Genomic DNA, 21,714 nt, shown 5'->3' on the forward strand with positions numbered 1-21,714 from the left:
TACCATTTAATTATTATAAAAGGAATCCCAATGTTTCCTCGTTGCAATAAAGCCCGGCTAAACATCTCACCAGGAAAACTACGCCAGGCTCATCCTGCAAGGTTGCCGTTTGCAGAGGTGACACGACTGTTGCTAAAAATATCCCTAGCTACCACAATAAGCGGAGGAGCCATCAGGTGTAAAAGAGCATGAGTTTATGAAAGAAAGAGGAACAAACAGCAAATTCTGGAGCATGTTTTTCAGAAATGAGAGACCCAGAGCGCAGACGGAGAAAACCTAGATCCTAGATGCCCAAAGAACGTTGTAAATATTGGATTTCACTGTGTACTTGAACTCAGGAGCTGATAATATATCTCTGAAACTGCTCAGATCAATATTTAGTATGGGCAGATACTAAAAGCCTTCATACCGTAATCCCTCCAATGCTGGAGGGGGAAAAAACTGAGGAAATCTTTATTCAGTTATTCAATATTCACCATTACCGCTTGGTTAAAGCTCCTTTGAACCTCTCTTGGTGAATTTAAAACTAAGCTTTGTTAATATGAGCTATTTTTAGCCGTACAAGATGAGATCACTTATTTCCATGGGGTTCAATCTCCTTAAATGTGCAGATATCTGCGCACAAGCCAGTAGCGGGTACAAAAACAAAACAACAAAAAAAAAATATCCCACAGTTGTCTAACCCATAATTTGGCCTGTGAAATCAGATGGTTACATGAACATGTTCTCAGCAGATTTTTCCACCAGACAGACTTCTTTCTATCCTCTACATAAACCTGAAACCACCAACATAAGAAAGGAATCTCTTAGTCTTAGGAAAAGTGAGTGAGAGTATTTTCCCGTTTCTCTGTAAAGTGCAGAATCACAGCTATGTTTAAACGCGGAGCCACAGTGAGCCAGTGGCTACACGCAACACCTCCGAGTCTGTGAAAGCCATTCCACCCAGATGTTGCCGCCCCTGCACCCAACACAGCGGCTCCGCTTCCTGTCATGTGCAACGAGCCGAGCCGCAAGTCGGAGGTGACTGTGCAGCACGCCGCGCAACGCTACAGAGACAAACTGAGAGAGAGGAAGCAAGCAAAGAGAGAAGGAAAAGCAGAGAGCAAGTTCTGCTTTCATAGAAATATCGAGATGTGAAGCTGCTTCACGGATTGTGAAACAGACGACCAGAGATGCTGTAACAGTTGTACAACGTGACCCAACACTTGGGTGTGACGAGAGGCCGAGAGCAATCGAGGCCATGTTGCCATCTTGTCGGCAGCTCCCGTCATACATCAAACTCTCTTCTTTCAGCCGTCACCTGGATGGGGAGCGCTCACACACCAGAGAACAAACCCGTACCCCTCCAGGGGACGGCGATCCCGTCTGTATCCCATTACGGCTCTGCAGACGTGACACACTTCCAACTCCAACACAACAAAGTGAACTTGATCAACTTCACTTTGTCACACGGAGCCCCACTGACCCACAGCCGACCCCACTAAGAGCCCTAATCAGGGGAAATGACTTCCACACACATGAAGCTCATTTGAAGTTCAAAAAAAAAGAGGCCAACAAGCCTCTTTCATACTTATATCCCTCCCAAGGGCGCCTCTACACTTCAGATGTCAGCGATGAATCCCTGCATGTTTCCCGAAACCTTTCCAGGTGGCAAAGTGGACTTTCCACATGTCACTTGGCAGCTTCTGCACCGAGGATGTTTATGCTGAGCAGGTAGCAGAGGGATGCGAGTTAGGGGCTGCGAGAGTCAACTGGAGGCGGTTCAGAAACTAGCTTTCAGTCAGTCGCCATGGGGCCGTTGTCACGGGGGACGAGCATCGCACGCATTCTCTGGTATTCTGGGAAAGGACGAAGACATTACTCATCGTATATGAAAGGTTTGCAAAAATAATCTAAGTCAAGGACTTCAGGAACACCACAAGAATCTTGGCTCCCATCATCTGACATTACCCAGAGTTTGAGAAAGTTGAACAAGTTTAGCTGCTGCTGATCAGTGGAAATTGCAGCACAACACCAAACCTACGGTCTGGGGGGGGAAAACGGAAACAAAAAGTGAAAGGGAGAGAAAAAAAGCCTTTCAACACCTTTAAAACATTTTGTACTCTCATAGTTTGTGACAGACGACTGAGCCTAAAGGTCCACCAAAGCTGCTTCATAAAGACACAGAGATGAAAGGTTCAGGGAGCCTTGGCTTTAACGGTGACTTTAAAGACTAAAGCAAAAAAAAACAGTGAGCATCCTCGCTGAAGTTAGCAGCCAGTTTTAGGGCCGGAGGACGCCAGCTGACTCCCCTCCAACCCCAAAAACCAGCTGCTGTCAACTATTTCACTGTTATTCCACAGCACTGCTCGCAGTGGATGCTGCAAGTCTCACGGTTTTTAGAAACATTTGGTACTCGTAAATGCTTGGTCCATATTTCAAAAACATTGCATAGTAATAACAATATAATGTAATAAATGTGCATTCAGTATAACAGTCCATGTACTGATCACACGGTAAGGGGAGGACACTTTATGAACAGTAAGAGATTTCAGAAAAAAGTTTTTACAAAGTTGAATCTGTACAGACCACAAGACTTTGTTGGGGTGGGGGAGGGTAAATAATGCACAGCCTTAGATTGGGTTAAAACCAAACAGCATATCTGCTCCAACATCCTGTACCATGACTCGGACATCTTCGACCGTGAACTTTACATTTTCTTTTTTTTTTTTATATTTATTGTTTTTCCTTTTACAAAGCATTTTTATAAAATAACAACATGAACATGGGGTGTTTTCTGTCACAATTTACAGCAAAGTAATTAACCAATCAAGTACAAAAGAAACTTAAACAAAATAAGGACGTTTCAGAGAGATGTACATTTTCCATTGCTTCCAGATGTCGTTGAATTTTGATTGCTGGAGCCTCATTGAAAAAGTGATTATTTCCATTACATACAGATCATAGATAATATCATACCATTCATCTATAGATGGGGCGTCTGGCTTGAGCCACTTCTTTGTAATTGCTTTCCTTGCTGCTAGACTCAGTATTCCCAATATATATCTATTTTTCACATTTGCATTAGCTGAGTGAACCAGCCCAAAAAGAAGTTCGTCCCATTTAAATGTAATGTCAGTTCCAAATACAATTACTAGTTCTGAATATACCTTGCGCCAGAATATATTTATTTTTGGACAAGCCCAGAACAAATGATAGTGATTTGCTTCCTGAGAACTACACAACCTCCAACAGCTAGAAGATCCTGTATGGTGGCCATGCTGAGCAGGTGTAATGAAATATCTAGTGAGACACTTCCAGCCAAAAGATCTCCATGAGTTTGAGCATGATATCCTCCACTGAAATTCATAACTTTACATTTTCAGAGGCAAACGCGAGCCAATCTCTCCGACAGCTGAAGCTGTCCTGACGTCGGGTCATACAACAGGACGGTGATCCCGTTCACACCAGCAGATCTACAACTGGGCAGCTGAGAATGAACCTAATAATAATAATAATGGAGATGCTGCGATGGCCCAGGCGAAGTCCAGACCTCAACCTGTTCTCCGAGCTGTGGTGGGATCTGAACAACAGGCCGCAGAGAATAAAGAGAACCAGTGAAGAGAAGTAGGTCAGGACTCCTCCACGGTGATGTGAGAGACTCATACCTCATACACAACAGCTACTCCTAGATGTTGCTGCTAAACGTGGTCGTACAACCTATCAACTTAGGAATGTTTCCTTAGTTTCTCACAGGCTGTGTCTGCATTTCTGTTCAGCTTTTTAAAAAAAACAAAAGCCCAGCGATGGACTCTCGCCTGAAGACAGCTGTGACAGGTTCCAGCTTCCCCGTGACCCTGAAGAGGAATACATCTGTCATTCTGGATGCGACGCTGAGCTGCTGCACCAACTCCTCTTTTAAAGAACTCTCTGTAAGCGTTTGGGATCGGAGGAGGCCGGATGCCCGATGTCTGATTTCAGCCTCTCAGCAGTTCGGGGCCTCCCTTTAATCCTTTCCTAATACTGCCAGTTCAGCAGCCGGACTCTGACCGCAGCCAGGCTGCCGTAATCATTTCAGAAAGTAGTTTGGCATCGCCCTGCTGGAATAAGCAAGGTATTCCCTGAAAAAGGAAGCTTCTTCAGCTGGCAGGTTATGTTGCATTCATAATAAATCAGTGTCCCGATGCTGGTTTTTGAAAGGCGGGCGATGGGATGCTTTGAATGAACGTAAAATATGTACAAAGTCGTTCAAGGTCAGTTGTGAAACTGATGCAAAACTGTTACATTTTTATATTAAATAATTCAGGGAAATTCACTTTGGTGCAACGCAATTTGCAATAATAAAAGTGGCATTGGTTAACCATCTTCTCACGGATAGATTTTATATATATATATATTTATATATATATATATATATATATATATATGGGTCAATGACGAATAAGGATTTTCAACAAGTCAATTTTAAAATAATAAAAAAATATCTATTGCCGTAGTTCAAACATTAAGAATGTTGTGTACACATAAATTCATATAAAAATTTTAAATTAAGTTATTTCAGAGTTTTTTGTCAAGATGAATTGGCACTAGCCTTGAAAAAAGTCATGTGGTGCAACCATGATTCTTATAAAAATAAATTAATTTCCTTAACATCTTGACATCTTTTTTTTTTACAAGTTTTCAGTATTATACAAAAATTTTTGTTTTTTTAATGGTCGCGCCACATGATATTTCATAAAATGGAATAAACTTCGTTTGTATATTATGATGGAAATATAAATACAAATGTGTCTTATATACTACAAGACAGTTCAGAAATATATATATATATATATATATATATATATATATATATATCATATATAAGACCAGGAAATCACAAGTATTTAGTTCAGTCATGTTCTGTAACATTCTTGTGTTGCTTCATCTTTAATTTGACATTCAAATCCCGGTTGTGGGTTAAAAGTGTGGTTGGTGTCTTTAACTACGACTCCACATGTGTTACCTGTTACAGGAGCAGTCAGGCTGTAGGGTTGCAAATCGTGGGCAATTAAACGCACAACCGATGCTGTAATCGCCTTTGATATCAGATAGTTGTGGTTGGACGAAGTCCTCCATATGTCCAATTGTGCTAGCGACCTGGTAGTAAGTAATCATATTACTCAGACTTGCTTCCAGCAATTTTTTTTTCTTGTTATCACATGACTCGCCGGGCGCTGGATAGCTCAGCGGGTTGAGTCCCGGCCTGTCTCTCATTACTGCATGTCTTCCCCCCTCTCTCTACCTGCTTCCTGTCTACCTACTTTCCCAATAAAAGCCACAAAAAAGTAGATTATATTACAGTACGTGACACTTTTGAAGAATGCCTCGAAAATGAACACAATAAAAAGGGAATAAGATGAATAGTCCTTTCCTTTCTTGTTGTTCCTTTCAACGAGACTAGGTGAACTCTCTGAATCAATGTCTGCTCAGATTTTCAGTGCAATCAGGTTCCAACAGAACAGACTTTGGAAAATAATGAAGAAGTCAGGAATGCACCAAAACAAAGTCACAGAGGAAGTGTGTGGTCACAGCATGCCTGAGGGAATCCCCATGTGAGAGGAGCAGTGGCCCTCCAGCCTCCACAAAACAGCATTTGTTCTCTGATGGCCGGGAAAGTGAGGGTTCAAACCCCACTTTTTCTAGAGCAGAAAACACACACACGTAACAAACGGCTGCAAAACAGACACCCAACACTCCCACCTCTGTTGGAGAAAAAAAAAAATCTGAGCCTTATCACAAGATGAATCTGCTGGGAAACTGCCTCAAACTGCTCAAGACGATCATCATAAGACTAATCCCGGCATAACAAGAGTTTATCTCTGGGCCAAACTTATCCAGCTCAACCCTAATATGCCTGAGAGCTGCGTGGAGTTGGTCACAGCTGTCACGGGGTGGAAAAGTGGAGGAGTTGGCAGATGGCTTTGGGTACAACAACAAGGCAAGTTTATTTTTCAACACAAGGTAATTCAAAGTGCTTTACATCAACATTAAAAGCGGCAAGGCACAATTAAACAGTAAATAACAAATAAAATGATAAGAAAAGAGGTAAAACAATAAAAAGCACAAGTTATTAAAAGGTAAGGGCAGTAGAGTACAGCAGGTAAGTATTTAATTTAAGAGTACGCTTCAGTAAACAGTAATGTTTTTATCCTGATTTAAAGGAGCTGACAGTTGGAGCAGACCTCAGGTCTACAGGAAGTTTGCTCCACCGGTGAGGAGCAGAATAACTGAACGCTGCCTCACCTTGCTTGGTTCTGGTTCTTGGGAACCACAACAAACCAGATCCAGATGAACCTCAGGGGTCTGGGAGCTTCATAGAGAACTAACAGATCCAGCATGGATTTTGGTCCAAGACCATTCAGGTCTTTGTAGACCAGCAGTAAGAGTTTAAACTCTATCCTTAGACTCACTGGAAGCCAGTGTAGTGATTTCATGACCGGTGTAATGTGGTCCAGTTTCCTGGTGTTTGTAAGGACTCTGGGGGCAGTGTTCTGGATCAGCTGCAGCTGCCTGATTGATTTCTTGTTAAGGCCTGTAAAGACGCCATTGCAATAATCCAACCTACTGAAAATGAATGCATGAATAAGTTTTTCCATGTCTTGTTTAGACAGACCAGTCCTCCTCCAGTCCTCAGCACACGTACCAAACAAGAATCAAACCACTCATATTAGGGAAATGTCGCCGACATGTGCGCGCCAGTATGAGTGTTGTTTGCAAGGGGCCGTAGATTTGGAACAGGATTGATGATGGCCTCAAGGTGTTGCGTTCTATTTCCAAGTTTAAAAGACAACTAAAAAATAATCTTTTACTAACCTATATATAATTTAAAATGCTTCTTCATGGACTGCTGGGACGTATGTGTGTGACTGTATGTGTATGTAATGTTAAGTATGTATGTTAAGTGTTTTTTTGGTGTACTTTGTATGCAGTTATCCATCACCTTCTCTTTACGGATGGTAACTGCTTACACCATTGACTGTACCCTCACCCTTATATGAACTATGGGCCCCCACCTATAAGCTTTCCTAGCCTCCTTGGGGGACCCATTCACTCTACCCGTTTAATTCAATTGTATTATTATAATTATTATTCTGGTATTGTGAATAAACTCAAAACTCAAACTCAAACTCAAACTCAAACAGAAACTCCTTAATTCTAGCAATGTTTTTCAGGTGGTAATAGGCAGATTTAGTGATAAACTTTAGATGGCTGTTGAAGTTCAGGTCTGAGCATTTTGGTTTGTGTGTTTTGGTCCAAGACCATTCAGTGCTTTGTAGACCAGCAGTAAAGATTTTAAACTCTATCCTTTGACTCACTGGAAGCCAGTGTAGTGATTTCATGACCGGTGTAATATGGTCCAGTTTCCTGGTGTTTGTAAGGACACAAAAGAACAAATCACTACAAGAGCATTCGTGTGCTCCCTGACAAATGTTTCAAGACAAATCTCACACTCAAATAAAAAAATTGGAAAACTAACTCATGCCACAGACAAATGCTGCATCAGCTGAATCTGCGCCTCATCCTTCCCTCACCGCAGCGGCCACTAGCCCTCCCTCCCCCGGCTCTTCCCAGACCTTTTTTCCCCAACCATGTGGCAGTTTTCAGCAGAGCTGGAGGCAGGAGCCGCATCCGCCACAGCACAAAAGGAGACGGGGAAGCGCATGTGGCGGCGGACAGTGTAGTTGCAGCACACATGGCCGCTGCAGCTATACCAGGACTAAATGGGAAAAAGAACAGACTTTGGAAATGAAATATAGAAAAAAATATATATTTATATGTAAATATATATTTATATATATGTAAATGAAACACTGAGATAGTAATTTCTCCACAAGGACCAGGTTTAACAGCCGTGGTTGAGACACAGAGAGGTCAGGGTGAATGAGGGTATAATATAATAATAAAGGCGGTATTTCTTGTTACCAGGACGACAGGTTGAGGTTTCTTACCACGGGGTCTGCGCTGCTCCTCACAGCCTCCGACACGCTCTGCCGCACCTCCGCCGCCGTGCCCGGCTTGCTCAACCTCTTGGTGAATTTCCGCACCTCAGACATCGCGTCGTCCTCGATAAAATCCTCCCAAACAGTGTGAAAGGCCGGTGTGCGGACAGAAACATGCCGCGGCGCTGCTGCTGCCTCCCTCGCTGCGGTGACAGCCGGCCAGATGTGGGAGCGCGCTGCGCGGGCACGGAGGGAGGAGGAGGGAGGGACGGAGGGGGGCGGGGCTGCAGCGCCGTTACTGCTGCTGATGGTGATGGTGATGACGGTGGCGATGGTGATGAGGGCGGGACCAGAGATGGGTCTCTGAAGAGAGATGCTTCACTCTCGCTCACTTCCGGTGGGGAAGAGTGTTATCAAAGATCGTCAATTGACGAGAAGAGTGTTTACCAGACAGCCTAGCCCAGGGGTCCGCAACCATACTCCTATGTGGGATCAATAAAGTTCTTATTTTTGCCGTCTGAGAAAGTTAAATATATTATATTTGGTGCTTAACTGTTTCCCAAGTATATTAGTGCGTGTGAGAATGAATAAATGAGACGTAAAACGTAAATTTCTTTGTAGAAAGGCGCTTTATGAAAATAAGTATAGCTTTGTATATCCAATGTTGCACACAGACGAATTAATTCCACAGCTACAAAAATGTTTTAGACATGCACAAAATATTTCTACAAGTACAAATATTTTGTGCACACACACAAAATATTTCTACAAGTACAAATATTTTTTGCACACGCACAAAATATTTCTACAAGTACAAAGTTTATTTACAGATACAAAATATTTATGACTTTAATTTGAGCCCATAGACCCCTGGCCTAGCCAATGAGCGGGCACCAAATCAAATGACTAACAGGACCATATATGTCATATTTTGTTATTTTCTCTATATATTTGATGGAAGAGGAGCAAACAGGTACAGCAGTAACCAATGATATAATAAAAATACATGAAAAAAAGAATAATGTGCAATATTCTTCTGAACTCATAAGCTACCTCATGCTGTGCAATATTCTTTCATTCATTCATTTTCACAGTATATATATATATATATATATATATATATATATATATATATATATATATATATATATATATATATATATATATATATATATATATATTAATCTCATTATATTATTATAATGACAATAAAGGCTTTCTATTCTATTCTATAAATTAAAAATAACTGCATTTGAGTGATTAGTGTGCTGTTCCCTTCCTTCACATCAGCTCATTCAGTAGGCCTGTCTGATTGTTTAGTCATATGCTGTAATAGTTTTGCATGTAATCCTCAGACAGGCCATATATGATGGAAATGATGATAGTTAACATGTGGTGTTACATTGGCATGTGAGTTGCATTCTGATTGGAGCATCAGTGTAAGGTGGCGTTTGTAGACTCTTGTCTATCTGTGGTGTTACAGATAGACATCTGTGTTATAACTATCTGTGTTAGTTGGTATCTTGTCTTACATTTATTTGTAGTATGAGTGTTGAGCATGTACTTCAGCAATACGTTGATGTAAATCTGTGGTCTTTATAACCATAGTGAATTTGCCTTTTTTACCGTAAAATGCAGGAGGAGGAGGGCACTTCAAGTGTGGTCACCCTGGGGAACCACACAGGGTTAATCCGGGTCTGGACAGCCTTATCATCTCATGAGTCAAATGACAGGAATCCCCCTCATTGACAGCTTCAGTGACGGGTTACTGTCAGGACTGTTTACAAATGTGTTGCCTTATTACATCAATTATATATTTTTGTGCAAAGTAGTTATATAGTAATCTGTCACACTTGATGGCACAGCCCCATCTTGTGGATTACGCAGCAAACGTCAGGAAAAGTGCACCAAGTCTTATCCAATGAATTGTAGACTTTGTTGAACACGTTTAATGAGCAAAAATTGCTTCTTGTCTTAATATGAACTTCCTTCTCCAGCTTAATTGTTACACGACAGATGAGATTCCTCAATAACTAAAAGAGATTTGTTGAAATACAGACTCTCTCAGAGAAGAGACCAGAACGCTTGAGGCAATAACCCCCTAACCCCCCTTAATTTAGGGCTTTCTAATATTAAATCATAGCAGCGACATAGTTTGACTTTATTTTTTTTTTTTTTATAAAAGGGGGTAAGGCACAGTAGAACTGGGATCAATTATACATTTACATTGAGTATCATATTATTTCTGTATGGCAATCTACAATATATAGCATACCTGACACCATAAAAATACTGTGCATCTCGATGAAATGAGAAAAAGATATACAGTCTACCTCCTGGGATGTTTTTATTTTGAAGTGGAACGAAATGTATTGGATATTTCAAACTTTTTTAACAAATAAAAAACTTTTGATATTGTCTTGAGATAAGAACAGAACATTACACAATTCAACGAAAATAATGATAAACAACTGAAAATTATTTTAAGTAAGAATTAAGTATTAAAGCTACACATTATAAATTAGAAAGAAAAGTAAACAAATAAATAAAAAGGAAGAACGAGAGAAAAGAGAGAAGAGAGGGATGGGGGGGAGTGGAAGAATGTAAGAAAGGGAAGCCACTTATTATAACATTTGTTAGAGCTTTCACTGAATATCTGATCTTTTCCAGTTTCAGAAAAGACATGGTATCGTTGAGCCACTGAGAACTAGAGGAGCCTTAGTCGATTTCCAATGTAGAAGAAGGTCTTGCCAGTAAGGAAGTGAAAGCTAAAATGTGTAGTTGAGTTGAAGTAAACCGGCTATGGTCCTCTGGGAGCCCGAATATGGCAACATGGGGGGAGACTTTTATATTCACTGAAAGTATTTTTGACATGGTGTCAAAATAATTCAACCAAAAGCGAGAAAGTAGTGGGCAAGAGTAGAACATATGGGTTAAATTGCAGGATGAGGCATGACATTTGTCACATTTGTCAGTGATAATGGGATAGATTTGTGAGAGTTGGGCTTTAGAAAAGTAGACTCTAAACAGTACTTTAAACTGTATAAGTGTAAGACGAGCGCAGGATGAACTTGTGTAAAATGTTTTTAAGAGCAGTGTCCCACCAGTCATCCAAGTTTAGATCCAGTTCATCTTCCCAGGCAGCCCTAACTTTAGTAACTGGAGAGCGATCGAAAGACAGAAGGTACGTTTGACTTTTAATGTTTAATTTGCTGTACGTTCATTGAAGGAATCCAATTTTAAAAACACACACTTCTATATTAAAGTTAGATCACCTCAGACGGATCCCTTTTAATTCAGACCCCAAGAAACAGCAGCTACTTTGCATTGTTTGTATAAAGACAGTGACTGAGCCAAGGATGACGATATAGCAATATCTAATATATTAGTGGCTAAGTGGAACAATTGTATTTGAGCAGACACACCGATAGCAGTAATGCAGATAGTGAGGGTCAAGAAGTCAACATCCTTTAAGAAAACATTTATTAAACAATCTTAAGTAGGGAGCTCCACTGCAAGTCTCCAATAAACCCAGTCAGTACTGTGTATTTTAGTGATGAATTGTAAAACACGTGTCACGCCCACCAGTCATTTTCTTCAGCTACTCGTTACTTTATCTATTATCAAAAGGGGGATGCTGGCTGGTTGCTCAGCATCAGACGGGATCTTTACTTCTCGTTGTACTGGGTTAGTTCCTTCAGAGCCCAGTTTTTGGTTTCTATCTCCTGCCGCAGTCGGCAGTACATATCAGCCAGGGCTTCAAACTCTTTGCCCAAGAGCTCAAAAGATGACAATTTGAGCTCAACAGCTTGTTTCTCTTCTTTCGAGGCCTTCAGTTCAGCCTCCAGCGTGTCCCTGCAAAAGATATGAGACAGGGGGAAATGAGATTTGCACAAAGGCATCACAACCACGACCATAAAATGACTACAATCGTGTAAATATAGTGTGCATTCTCTTGAAAGGAGAGAAAAGACAATGATATTCTTGCCTTATTTTTCGGTGAACACGTATTGCATCAGACGTGTACGTGTCCAGTTGAACTTCCACCATCTCAGTCCTTTGAAAGAAGAGCAGGGATGTCGTTATGGTTTAATTAATATAGTTTTCATATAGTTTTCTTTTGATATGAAGTGATCAGAAGGAAATTTTAGATGGCAGAGAGGCAAGAAAAACATCTAAGAGCTCCACTGAGCTCTTAGATGATGCCTTGGACCATGTGAACCATAGATGCTGCTGCTCTTTGCTGTGTCTGGCATACAGACCCCTGAAACTATGCAGAGAAAATGACTGCTCAATCACCTTGACCATCAAAGCATCATGGAGGGAAGTATATCAGCTGGTCCCTGTAAACTCCACCCAAAACTCCTTGCTACAATCACCTAACAGTGCAGCACTCTTAGGTGATTGTACCAGTGAGTTTTCAGTCATTGTCCTGATACTTGTAGACTATTCTCGACCAGATATGAGCCCAAATCTTAATTGTATTGAATATCTATGGGAAGATCAAAAATGCACCATGGTGACGGTACCATGCAAACCTGAGACAAGTGAAGCATCTGGCTCAGGAAAACTAGTACAGATGCACCTGTTTGCAGATGCAAAAGTCTCACTTAGAGCTACAGAGATGACTTATTGGAAGGAACTGCTGCTAAAGGTTGTGCAACAAAGTGTGTAAGTAGTTAAATTTGCATAATTTTTTTCCATTTAATTTATTCAGGAGAGTCATAAGAAAAAAATGTATATGCTAAACATAAAATAAATACTAATGGATGACAATAACTTGTGTGAGTTGGACCCGGTAGTCCTTTAAACATTTTATAGTTGTTTTCTTTCAGATTTACACAATCACAATATTTGATGGAACTGTCAAAAGTTCACAACATAACATGTTTTCTTATTAAAACAGTATCAATCAAACAGCATTTCAGTCCATGTTTCCAATCATTTAATTCCTGCACTCCATAAAAAAAAGAAGCAGGTAAAGCACTGAAAAATACTTACTTAATCTTCTGTAAGACTAGTTCACATTTGCCTTCAAAGTAATCTAATTTCTTCCCCTCCAAGTCCGTCTGGATCTTCAGCCGGTGGTCCAAGATAAACGTCTGGAGAAGCTGAATGCACTTAATCAGCTCCTGGCCAGTGAAAGGAAAAAAGAGGAATCACAGAAACTATTGTTATGACAACCCAAGTACAGCACATGTAAAGGTTTCCTTCGAGCAGAATGGGCTTTGAAAGCTTGCCAGTTATTTTTGCAAACTAAAATAATCTGAATTTCACACGAAATCCTCGAATTAAACAAGTTTAAATTAAACAAGAACCCAGTTAAGCAACAAACACAAAATAAGCAAGTGGCATCCGTTCCCTGTTCATTTCATGAAGTCTATGAACTGTTTATCTGCGGTTTGCTAATCATCACAAAGCCCCCGCCCCCCATCTTTATCTCCACCCAACTTCACTTCTCTGAAGCGGTCCCAGCAAAGCTGTGGCACAGATTTCAAGAGAGACACTCCCTCCAGAAGACAGGCTGGAGTAGAGTCATGTGGGGTCACCCGCACGCTTCTCTCTTTTAACTGCACCTCAGAGATTTTCTTAGAATCTCAGGAAATTGTGTCATTACATGTAATTTTCAAAGCCGGAGCTACGGAAGACTGATTATTAACACATTAGTTATTGTTGTATAAAAGGAGTCAGTTGAGACCCAAAAAGTGCAGATACTTCTGCTGCTCACAGATGCGTAATAATGGACTAATGAGCTAATGTGTTTTATGTTATTTCATTAACTGTTCCTGTCCTCTCTAGCCGTATCGTACCAGGAGGTAGAGCTGGGTCTGCCTTTGCAAGAGAACGGCGTTTTCCCGACAGATCTCCTTCAAACTTTCTGCTTTCTTCTTTTCCTCGCCCAGCAGCGCTGACAAATGAGAAAACTTGATGGTCTTGAGACCCTCGCTCTCATTCTCTAGAAGAGAAAACACGACAACATATTTTCAGTGCAGAAATATAACGGATCTACAAGGTACAGAAGTCCAAATGAATATAAGACACAAGTAGAGCCACGTTTCCTGGGATTTCAGCTACTGTACCCCATTCAGGCTGATAGTACGACAGGAGACTCAGACACTTTTCCCTCAGATGCGTCTCCAGCTGTCTCGGGACACCCTGTTTCATTCTTTGCACATTCTGACAAAGGCAAGCACAACGCCGGTGTAGGCGATACATGGATTAATGTCTGTCTTCTATGAATCATTTAGATTGTACAACAATAAATCATGAAAAACAATAGTTTAACACATTGACATTTCTCTAACTTGCCTTCTCTGACGGCATGAGCTCCATCACGTGTTGGGGTGTCAGGCCCAACACCGAGGGCTGGTCCTGGTTGGTCGTGTTACTGGGATCCAGCTGTCTGACGCACTGAGCCACCAGCAGACACTTCTCCATCGTTTCATAGAACTACAAGTAAAGCACACCATCTTTTAATATATATATATATATATATATATATAAAATTATGATCAAAGGCCAAAACAAAACAATGAACAATTCTCCAATATAACACACAGCAATTTGGATGGTGTGGGTTTAAAATTGAGAGTTTAGCTGCCATTTCTTCCCTGTGCAGACACTAAAAAAAGCTTTAATACAAGTCTACCAGCCTTATTTAATTCTCATTTTGGTAATAACACCTTTTGAAATACATAAGAGTATGAGAGGATGTCGCAGAAGTTTGTAGGCTACAGAAACCACTTAATTTGATCTCTTTTACTCAGGGAGTCCCTTTCCTCCACTCTGCGACCAACATCAAGTCCCTAACGTCTCTGATCACTGGCTGCCTTCCTCAGTCTTCGCCCAGTTTTATCTTTCTTCATCGTCATTTCACGCAGCACTCGTTTCGATCCCATCACCGCCCTGTCACTGCCTCCCAGGGCGGGACAGTCGCAGGTCAAAACGTCACGCCACCTCGAGCAGAAAATAGGTGCCAAACAGGCGGAACGAAAGGGCTGTGTGAGGAAGTCTCTTCATTCATGTGAACAAAGTATCTCACTTGGGGCTTGACTGACTCGGAAGAATGAGCAGACCAACAACAACTTACAAGCCTGGAACCAGTAAGTTTGATCTAAGAAAGATTTTCAGGATTACTCTGATCTGCATGACTGAGAATCAATGTCAATGACTTATAGAACCCCATTTGTGTTTTTGTGAACTGTGCAAACAGATTTGAAAGGTACCATGTTCTGATCAGGGGGGACGGTGCCATGGTGCTTCCTGACACAGTGGTCTTGGATCATCTCCTGGAGTCCTCTGCTGAGGCTCTCGCAGCGAAGCCATTGACGTCTCTGGCTCTGCAGCTTCTGCTCAGCCTACAAGAGAAGCAGATGTAAGTATCCACAAATGTAAGCATCTTATCAACTCAGACTTTTGCAAGCAGAGACAAGTCCAGTTCACGTCTCTGCAGCTCTCTCCGCGTACCAGTAGAGGTCGCTAAACTAATTCAGATCAGTTTTTGTTTAAAAAAAAAAAAGTGGGGGGGGGGGTCACCTCAGAAAAAGTAGGACATTTAATTGAAATCGAATTCAGTACTACTACTATTAACTAATATTAATCTAATTGTAATCAAATTGAAGTTAATTTGCCACGCTCAAAAAAAAGTTTTAAAAAAATTATATAAAATTTTAATCTGGACACCTGCCTGGTCAGTAGTGCATCACAACTTACTTGCTCCGCAGTGTAACTAAAAGAATTGGCTTAGTCTCACCATAGCCAGCACTAACTAATGCCAAATGGAAAAACATTAATAAATGAAAAGGTTTGAGCCTAATCTTAACAGGTAGAGACCACGTCTGCCTCCTGGAGAGGACCTGAGAGAGGACAGACATCTGAAGGATCTGCCTCCCATTCTACGTTTGGAAACTCTAGGAAACACAAGCAGGCCTGTAGTCCGAGAGCTAAGCACTCTGCTGAGAAAATATGGACCGATAATGAAGTTTGGTCAACAAGAGAAGAGAACTTTAAGTACTGATCTGGATTTAACAAAGGCAACAAAAGGAAGTCTCTTCAGAATTTGTCCAGCAGGATTCTGGATCAGTTTAAGGCTGCTTCTACAAGTTTGGGGCTGTAATAATTAATATCAATAGTCCAGTCTGTAAGTTACAGATGCATGGATACGTTTTTCAAGCTTCAAGTTTCTTTTAAGCTTCTGCGACACTAAAATCAAGAATCTAAGTTTTGTCTAAATGTATTAAACAATCATCTTGGCTTGTTAATCTCCTTCGGACATGCATGTAATCTAATTAACTGACTAATTTATTTTGCCTTCGAGGACAAGTATTCTGCACAGCAGGCTTGATTTCTGATGTGCTGCCTTTTATCTTATTGAAACGAAATTGAAAGGCGCACAGAAACCAGGACAAAACGATTACCACTATCAGGTAAACATCACATCAGCGCTCTACCTTTGGCCCCAAAACTTTGTCATAGGATTTGTAATAAAAATTTGCAACCAGTCATATCAAAATCTGCTGAGAAATCTACAAGGGCGAGTAGACAGAACATCGCATTGTCTAAGGCAAAGAAGAAACATTTGGTAACTTTGAACAGTGCTATTTCTGTACTACGGTCTGATCTAAATACTGACTGAAACTCATCAAATAGACCATTTTTGTCCAAATGGTCACAAGATTGAGTTGCAACAGTTTTATTGGAGAATTTGTAGCCAGAAAAAAAAAGATGTCAGATGCATTTATCAGTTTTGCTTTAGAAGATTAATCATAGTAGCCTTAAAGTCTGAAGTACAAAGCCTGTCAGTAAAGATGGACTGACTTTTCCTGCATGATTATATAGATTCATTTTACGACAACTGTATTTTCAAAACAAGAAGAATTCCTAACAAAAGAAAGAAAGGTGGATACTACAAACTGAACTGATACGGGTCTGCCTCTATACAGACTTTGCTTTGTTGTTTTTTGTTTGCATTTTGAACGTCATTATATAACATGCAGTCTGGTGCATCTGCGTGCACTACAAAGTTGTGTCCCCTTGAGACAGGTGCAATCAGACATAAAGTGTGGTGTTTATTTGCCCAGACCCAGGCAACATGAGGAGATGCAGAAGAGCGTCCTTTGCTGTTTCTGGGTCTTTGGATTCGTGTGTAAGGGCCCTTAAAGCACACAGCCGTGATTTATACCCAGAAGCCACCCAGCTGTGACTGATTACTTCAGAGATGCAACATTAACAAGTGCTATAAGCACTGAAATTATGTAGGACACTTAAAAAATAGTCCTTGATTACTAGACATAAAATAATAACAAGATTGATTCTTTAAATTTGAGTGTAAATACAAAGGTAGGTCAAAGTGTTCAGATAAGAGGCTTGTGAAGAAACTTTGCTCGTCTCTTTATTTTTATGCCATATGTCAGACTAGGATCACAGGTATGGTGAAGAATTTTGAAGTGTGTTTTCCAATTTTGAGGCATTAAAACTGAGACTCAGACACTCATAAGACCTACTAACATTGGATCTAGATCTAATTAGAAAACCTGACTGGAATACAGCCTTGCTGCATGGAATGGTCTTATAATGTCTGGGTCTAGACTTCTGTAAATCCAACCATTATACAAGCTTGTTAGTTCAAGTAGAGTTTATTTGATTGTTGTGTGCAATACATGGGAAAAGGAAGAAAGCAACAGCAGATACCTTGTCCAGCTCTGTTTTTAGTTGGACACTCAGCCCAGTTTTGTCCACGTGTTGTGTCAGTGAAACCAGGAGTTTACAAAACTGAGGGTTCTGGGTCAGGTCTCCCTCCGTCAAGTCGCACAGGGGGAAAGATGCGAGGACTGCATGGGGAAACATAGGAACAGTTCACTTTTTAATCTGGATCGCTGACAGAAGATTTACACAAGTAGGTTAATGTGCATGTAACTGATGTCATAGCTCCTTCTACACTACGTCTCATTTAACAATTACTTTACTTTACTTTGTCAGAGGTGGGTAGTAACGACTTACATGTACTCCGTTACATTTACTTGAGTACGTTTTGGGAAATGTTGTACTTTTAGGAGTAGTTTTGAATCACTATACTTTTTACTTTTACTTGAGTAGATTTGTGAAGAAGAAACTGTTACTCTTACTCCGCTACATTAGGCTACGTTGAGCTGTTACTTTTCTTTTATCCCTTTTATCCACTTACGCGTCAATCTAATGACATCACTGAGTGATTCTTTGGGAAAAATGTTTGTTTTTGCATGTTTTGTTTCAAATTTACACAGACTCAAACACACACAGAGTTTCTATGAGTTCATGGGCTTGTTCTAGTTCTGGTTAAAAAAGAAAAGTACAAAGGCTTGAAATTTTGTGCTACTGGTGCTTAATTTATTTTTTTGATTCTGTTATTATTTTATTATTTATTAAAGTACTTGAATTTACTTTAAGATTAATTTAATTTAATTTAATTTAGCTATTCTTTATTTAAATTAGCTATTCTTTATTTATTTTATTGATTTAATTTGCCTGAAGATGATTATTTTGTACTTCAGACGTTACTCAACAGTTACTGACTACTTGAGTAGTTTTTTCACCAAGTACTTTTTTACTTTTACTCAAGTAATTATTTGGATGACTACTTTTTACTTCTACTTAAGTCACATTATTCTGAAGTAACAGTACTTTTACTAGAGTACAATTTTTGGCTACTCTACCCAGCTCTGCTCTTTGTAATATGTTATCGACTTTAATTTACATCTCCTAAAGTGTCACCAAATCTTAATTAAATATAGTTTCTATCTTTTAAGTAATCCTAGTCAGGCAGTGTGCTGTTGATCGTTCCTATCATGAACGGCAGAGTGTAAACAAAGTCCGTAAACGTGTTTCTTTCTTACCCTGTTGATGGATACTGTCACTCTTTCCGAGCAACACGTGTGTTTCGGGACCACCGGACATTTTGGGGCTTTAATGAGCAGCTTTGCAGCTTCAGATATGTTAAATCCCTGAAAATTTCCTTTTACGAGACCAATATGAGAGCAGACCATGGAGCAGACAGGACACTTCCTGAATCAAGCTGCGCGCCCTGGAAGGAGCCCGTCTGATTGGTCGAGGCTACCCACGTGACCACGAGAACTCTTGAATGGGGCGCGCGCGCAAGGGCTTCGTCGCTGTCGCGGGAGCGCGCACGCCCACAGTTCCATGATCCAAGAAACGTTACAATAAAGAACATGTTTAACGTTTATTAACGCTTCTGTTCAGTTGAACTGGTTTGTACAAGCATCATTATTCCTCTTACAAACTGTAATCTAAATAAACATGCTGAAATCTTACGCAGATTGATTACTTTCAGAGGTGGGTAGTAGCCAAAAATTGTACTTAAGTAAAAGTACTGTTACTTCAGAATAATATGACTCAAGTAGAAGTAGAAGTAAAGTAGAAGTAAAAAGTAGTCATCCAAATAATTACTTGAGTAAAAGTAAAAAAGTACTTGGTGAAAAAACTACTCAAGTACTGAGTAACTGTTGAGTAACGTCTGATTTATTTTTTTGACACAACCATTCAAACAGACAAAAGTACAAAATAATCATCTTCAGGCAAATTAAATCAATAAAATAAATTAAAATGAATACAAAATAGCTTACATTAAAATAATCTTAAAGTAAATTCAAGTACTTTAATAAATAATAAAATAAATAAAATAATAACAGAATAAAAAAATAAATTAAGCACAAGTAGCACAAAATTTCAAGCCTTTGTACTTTTCTTTTGAACTGAACTCATATAAACTCTGTGTGCGTGTTTGAGTCTGTGTAAATGTGACAAAACATGCAAAAACAAACATTTTTCCCAAAGAATCACCCAGTGATGTCATGAGATTGATGGTACGCGGATAAAAGGGATAAAAGAAAAGTAACAGCTCAACATAGCCTAATGTAGCGGAGTAAGAGTAACAGTTTCTTCTTCAAAAATCTACTCAAGTAAAAGTAAAAAGTATAGTGATTCAAAACTACTCCTAAAAGTACAAAATTTCCCAAAACGTACTCAAGTAAATGTAACTCGTTACTACCCACCTCTGATTACTTTATATCTACATAATTGGTTTGGGGAAAAATGTTTGCAATGAACCAACTATTGAATTTAAATTGTGAATGGTGTAGTTGTGATGTTTTTCAGCTTTTCACTTTGATCGGTTATCCAGACAAAATCCCAGTGGTAGTATACACTTTATGGATGCATTGGCTTGTTGTTGTTAATGCCTTGATGTTAATAGTGGGGTTCCTGCACTCTGTAAGTAGCCTACTTGTGGTTTGCTAGAACTCAGCTCACTCATATTACAACTCATATTACAACCTATGTAAACATAGGCAGATTCATCTCAATGGTTATCAGGGGGACGCTGTCTTTCTCCTGCCTTACAAACAATAATACAAATACATCTTTCCTAATACGATTAAATGGAAGTGATTTGAACTGAATAATATTTTAATTATCACCAAATGGGAATTATATTAATACAGTGTCCATTAAAATAAACATGAGATGAGAAACTGTAGGGAAGTAGGCACTGCATTTGTCAGCTGGCAACAACGGTGGTAATAATGTCACAGGCAGCATCTTTTTTATTTGATTTTTAAATGTTTTTATTGTTTTGGGGGTGGTAGGATGGGAATATTTAATAGAAAAGTCAAAAGATTTAACAATAATTTGATAGAAATCAAACAATTTGTCAAAAAGTAGAAATAATACTTAAAAAAATAAAAATAATAATTATTATTATTACTATTATTTTTCAAGAAAAAATTATTTTGAATAGTTTTTTTCACTTTATTTATCTGTATTTTTGCATAAGCCTTCATTTTAAACACGGTTGAAAGGTCAACCTAAAGAATGTTACCGTGGTTGCTTCTGCATTTGGTTTTGCTTTTATTACAAAGATCATTTTCTAAATGATTTCCATCTTTCCAAAGACAACTATCTCATCTCATAATCACAGATTTAGAAACTTTACTTCCCACAAAACATCACCAATTTGAGAGGCGGTACGCCGCACACAACCGCTGCACCAGCCATGCCTCAATCACTCTCCAAACTATGGCTTCAATTCATGGATAACCCAAATATCATTTTGTGAGTTTTTAACTGCTTAGTAAAGACTTGTATGAGTGTTTTTAAATACAATAATTAGCTGCCTGTGTTCGTTCCATATTGTAGGCTCCATAATTATGACTATTCATATACTGTGGTTTGCCCCCTTGACCCCCGTCCCCTCATTTCTGCCTGTCACAGCTGTCCTTGTCCATATCTACATTTCTTGGTTCAGCGTTTCTTTTTCTGTTTATGAATGTTTAGTGACCATAACCCAACTTTTCCAGCCCTGTTTTACACTGCTGTACTCTGGCTCCGTCCGCTGACTAGTTGGTGGTCAGGGTCCCTTTGATCTCTGGTGTTTTATTCACTTAATAAAATTAGATATATACAAAACCAAAGCAGTGTTTCCCTCTCCTGTCATTTCTGCTAAGTGATGTAACTTTTGCTTGATGTATAGTATTTTATAGTAACTAAGCTGTAGTGCTGTTTAAAGAGGGGGAAAGATGCGAGGACTGCATGGGGAAACATAGGAACAGTTCACTTTTTAATCTGGATCGCTGACAGAGGATTTACACATTATTTTGCAGATTATTTTGCAAATTGTAAGTATATTATAAATGTAATAGTAAATATATTCTAAATTACTGTAGGCTATGAGTGTATATATAGTATAGTAGTATAAGTATAT

The 21,714-nt window shown here is 39.5% G+C and overlaps 2 protein-coding genes across 2 annotated transcripts in view; both read right to left on the reverse strand.

The window, feature by feature from the left end:
* dock11 (dedicator of cytokinesis 11) overlaps positions 1–8,172 on the reverse strand; it is a 94,029-nt gene extending 85,857 nt beyond the window's left edge. Inside the window, exon 1 of the mRNA XM_061710546.1 lies at positions 7,971–8,172. Coding sequence (XP_061566530.1) covers positions 7,971–8,075 — 105 coding nt within the window. The 5' untranslated portion in view covers positions 8,076–8,172. The remainder of the gene's footprint in view (positions 1–7,970) is intronic.
* A 2,437-nt stretch (positions 8,173–10,609) lies between these two features.
* On the reverse strand, positions 10,610–18,973 carry haus4 (HAUS augmin-like complex, subunit 4). The gene is made up of 9 exons (XM_061710008.1): positions 18,833–18,973; positions 17,652–17,791; positions 15,188–15,319; positions 14,271–14,411; positions 14,042–14,138; positions 13,772–13,917; positions 12,963–13,093; positions 11,950–12,018; positions 10,610–11,816 (listed from the first exon to the last, which is right to left on the reverse strand). The coding sequence occupies exons 1-9, from the start codon at positions 18,891–18,893 to the stop codon at positions 11,630–11,632; spliced, it is 1,104 nt and encodes a 367-aa protein (XP_061565992.1). The 5' UTR covers positions 18,894–18,973; the 3' UTR covers positions 10,610–11,629.
* Positions 18,974–21,714: the final 2,741 nt, after the last annotated feature.

Source organism: Cololabis saira, chromosome 20 (genome assembly GCF_033807715.1).
Source record: "Cololabis saira isolate AMF1-May2022 chromosome 20, fColSai1.1, whole genome shotgun sequence".
NCBI classification, from domain to species: Eukaryota; Metazoa; Chordata; class Actinopteri; order Beloniformes; family Belonidae; genus Cololabis; species Cololabis saira.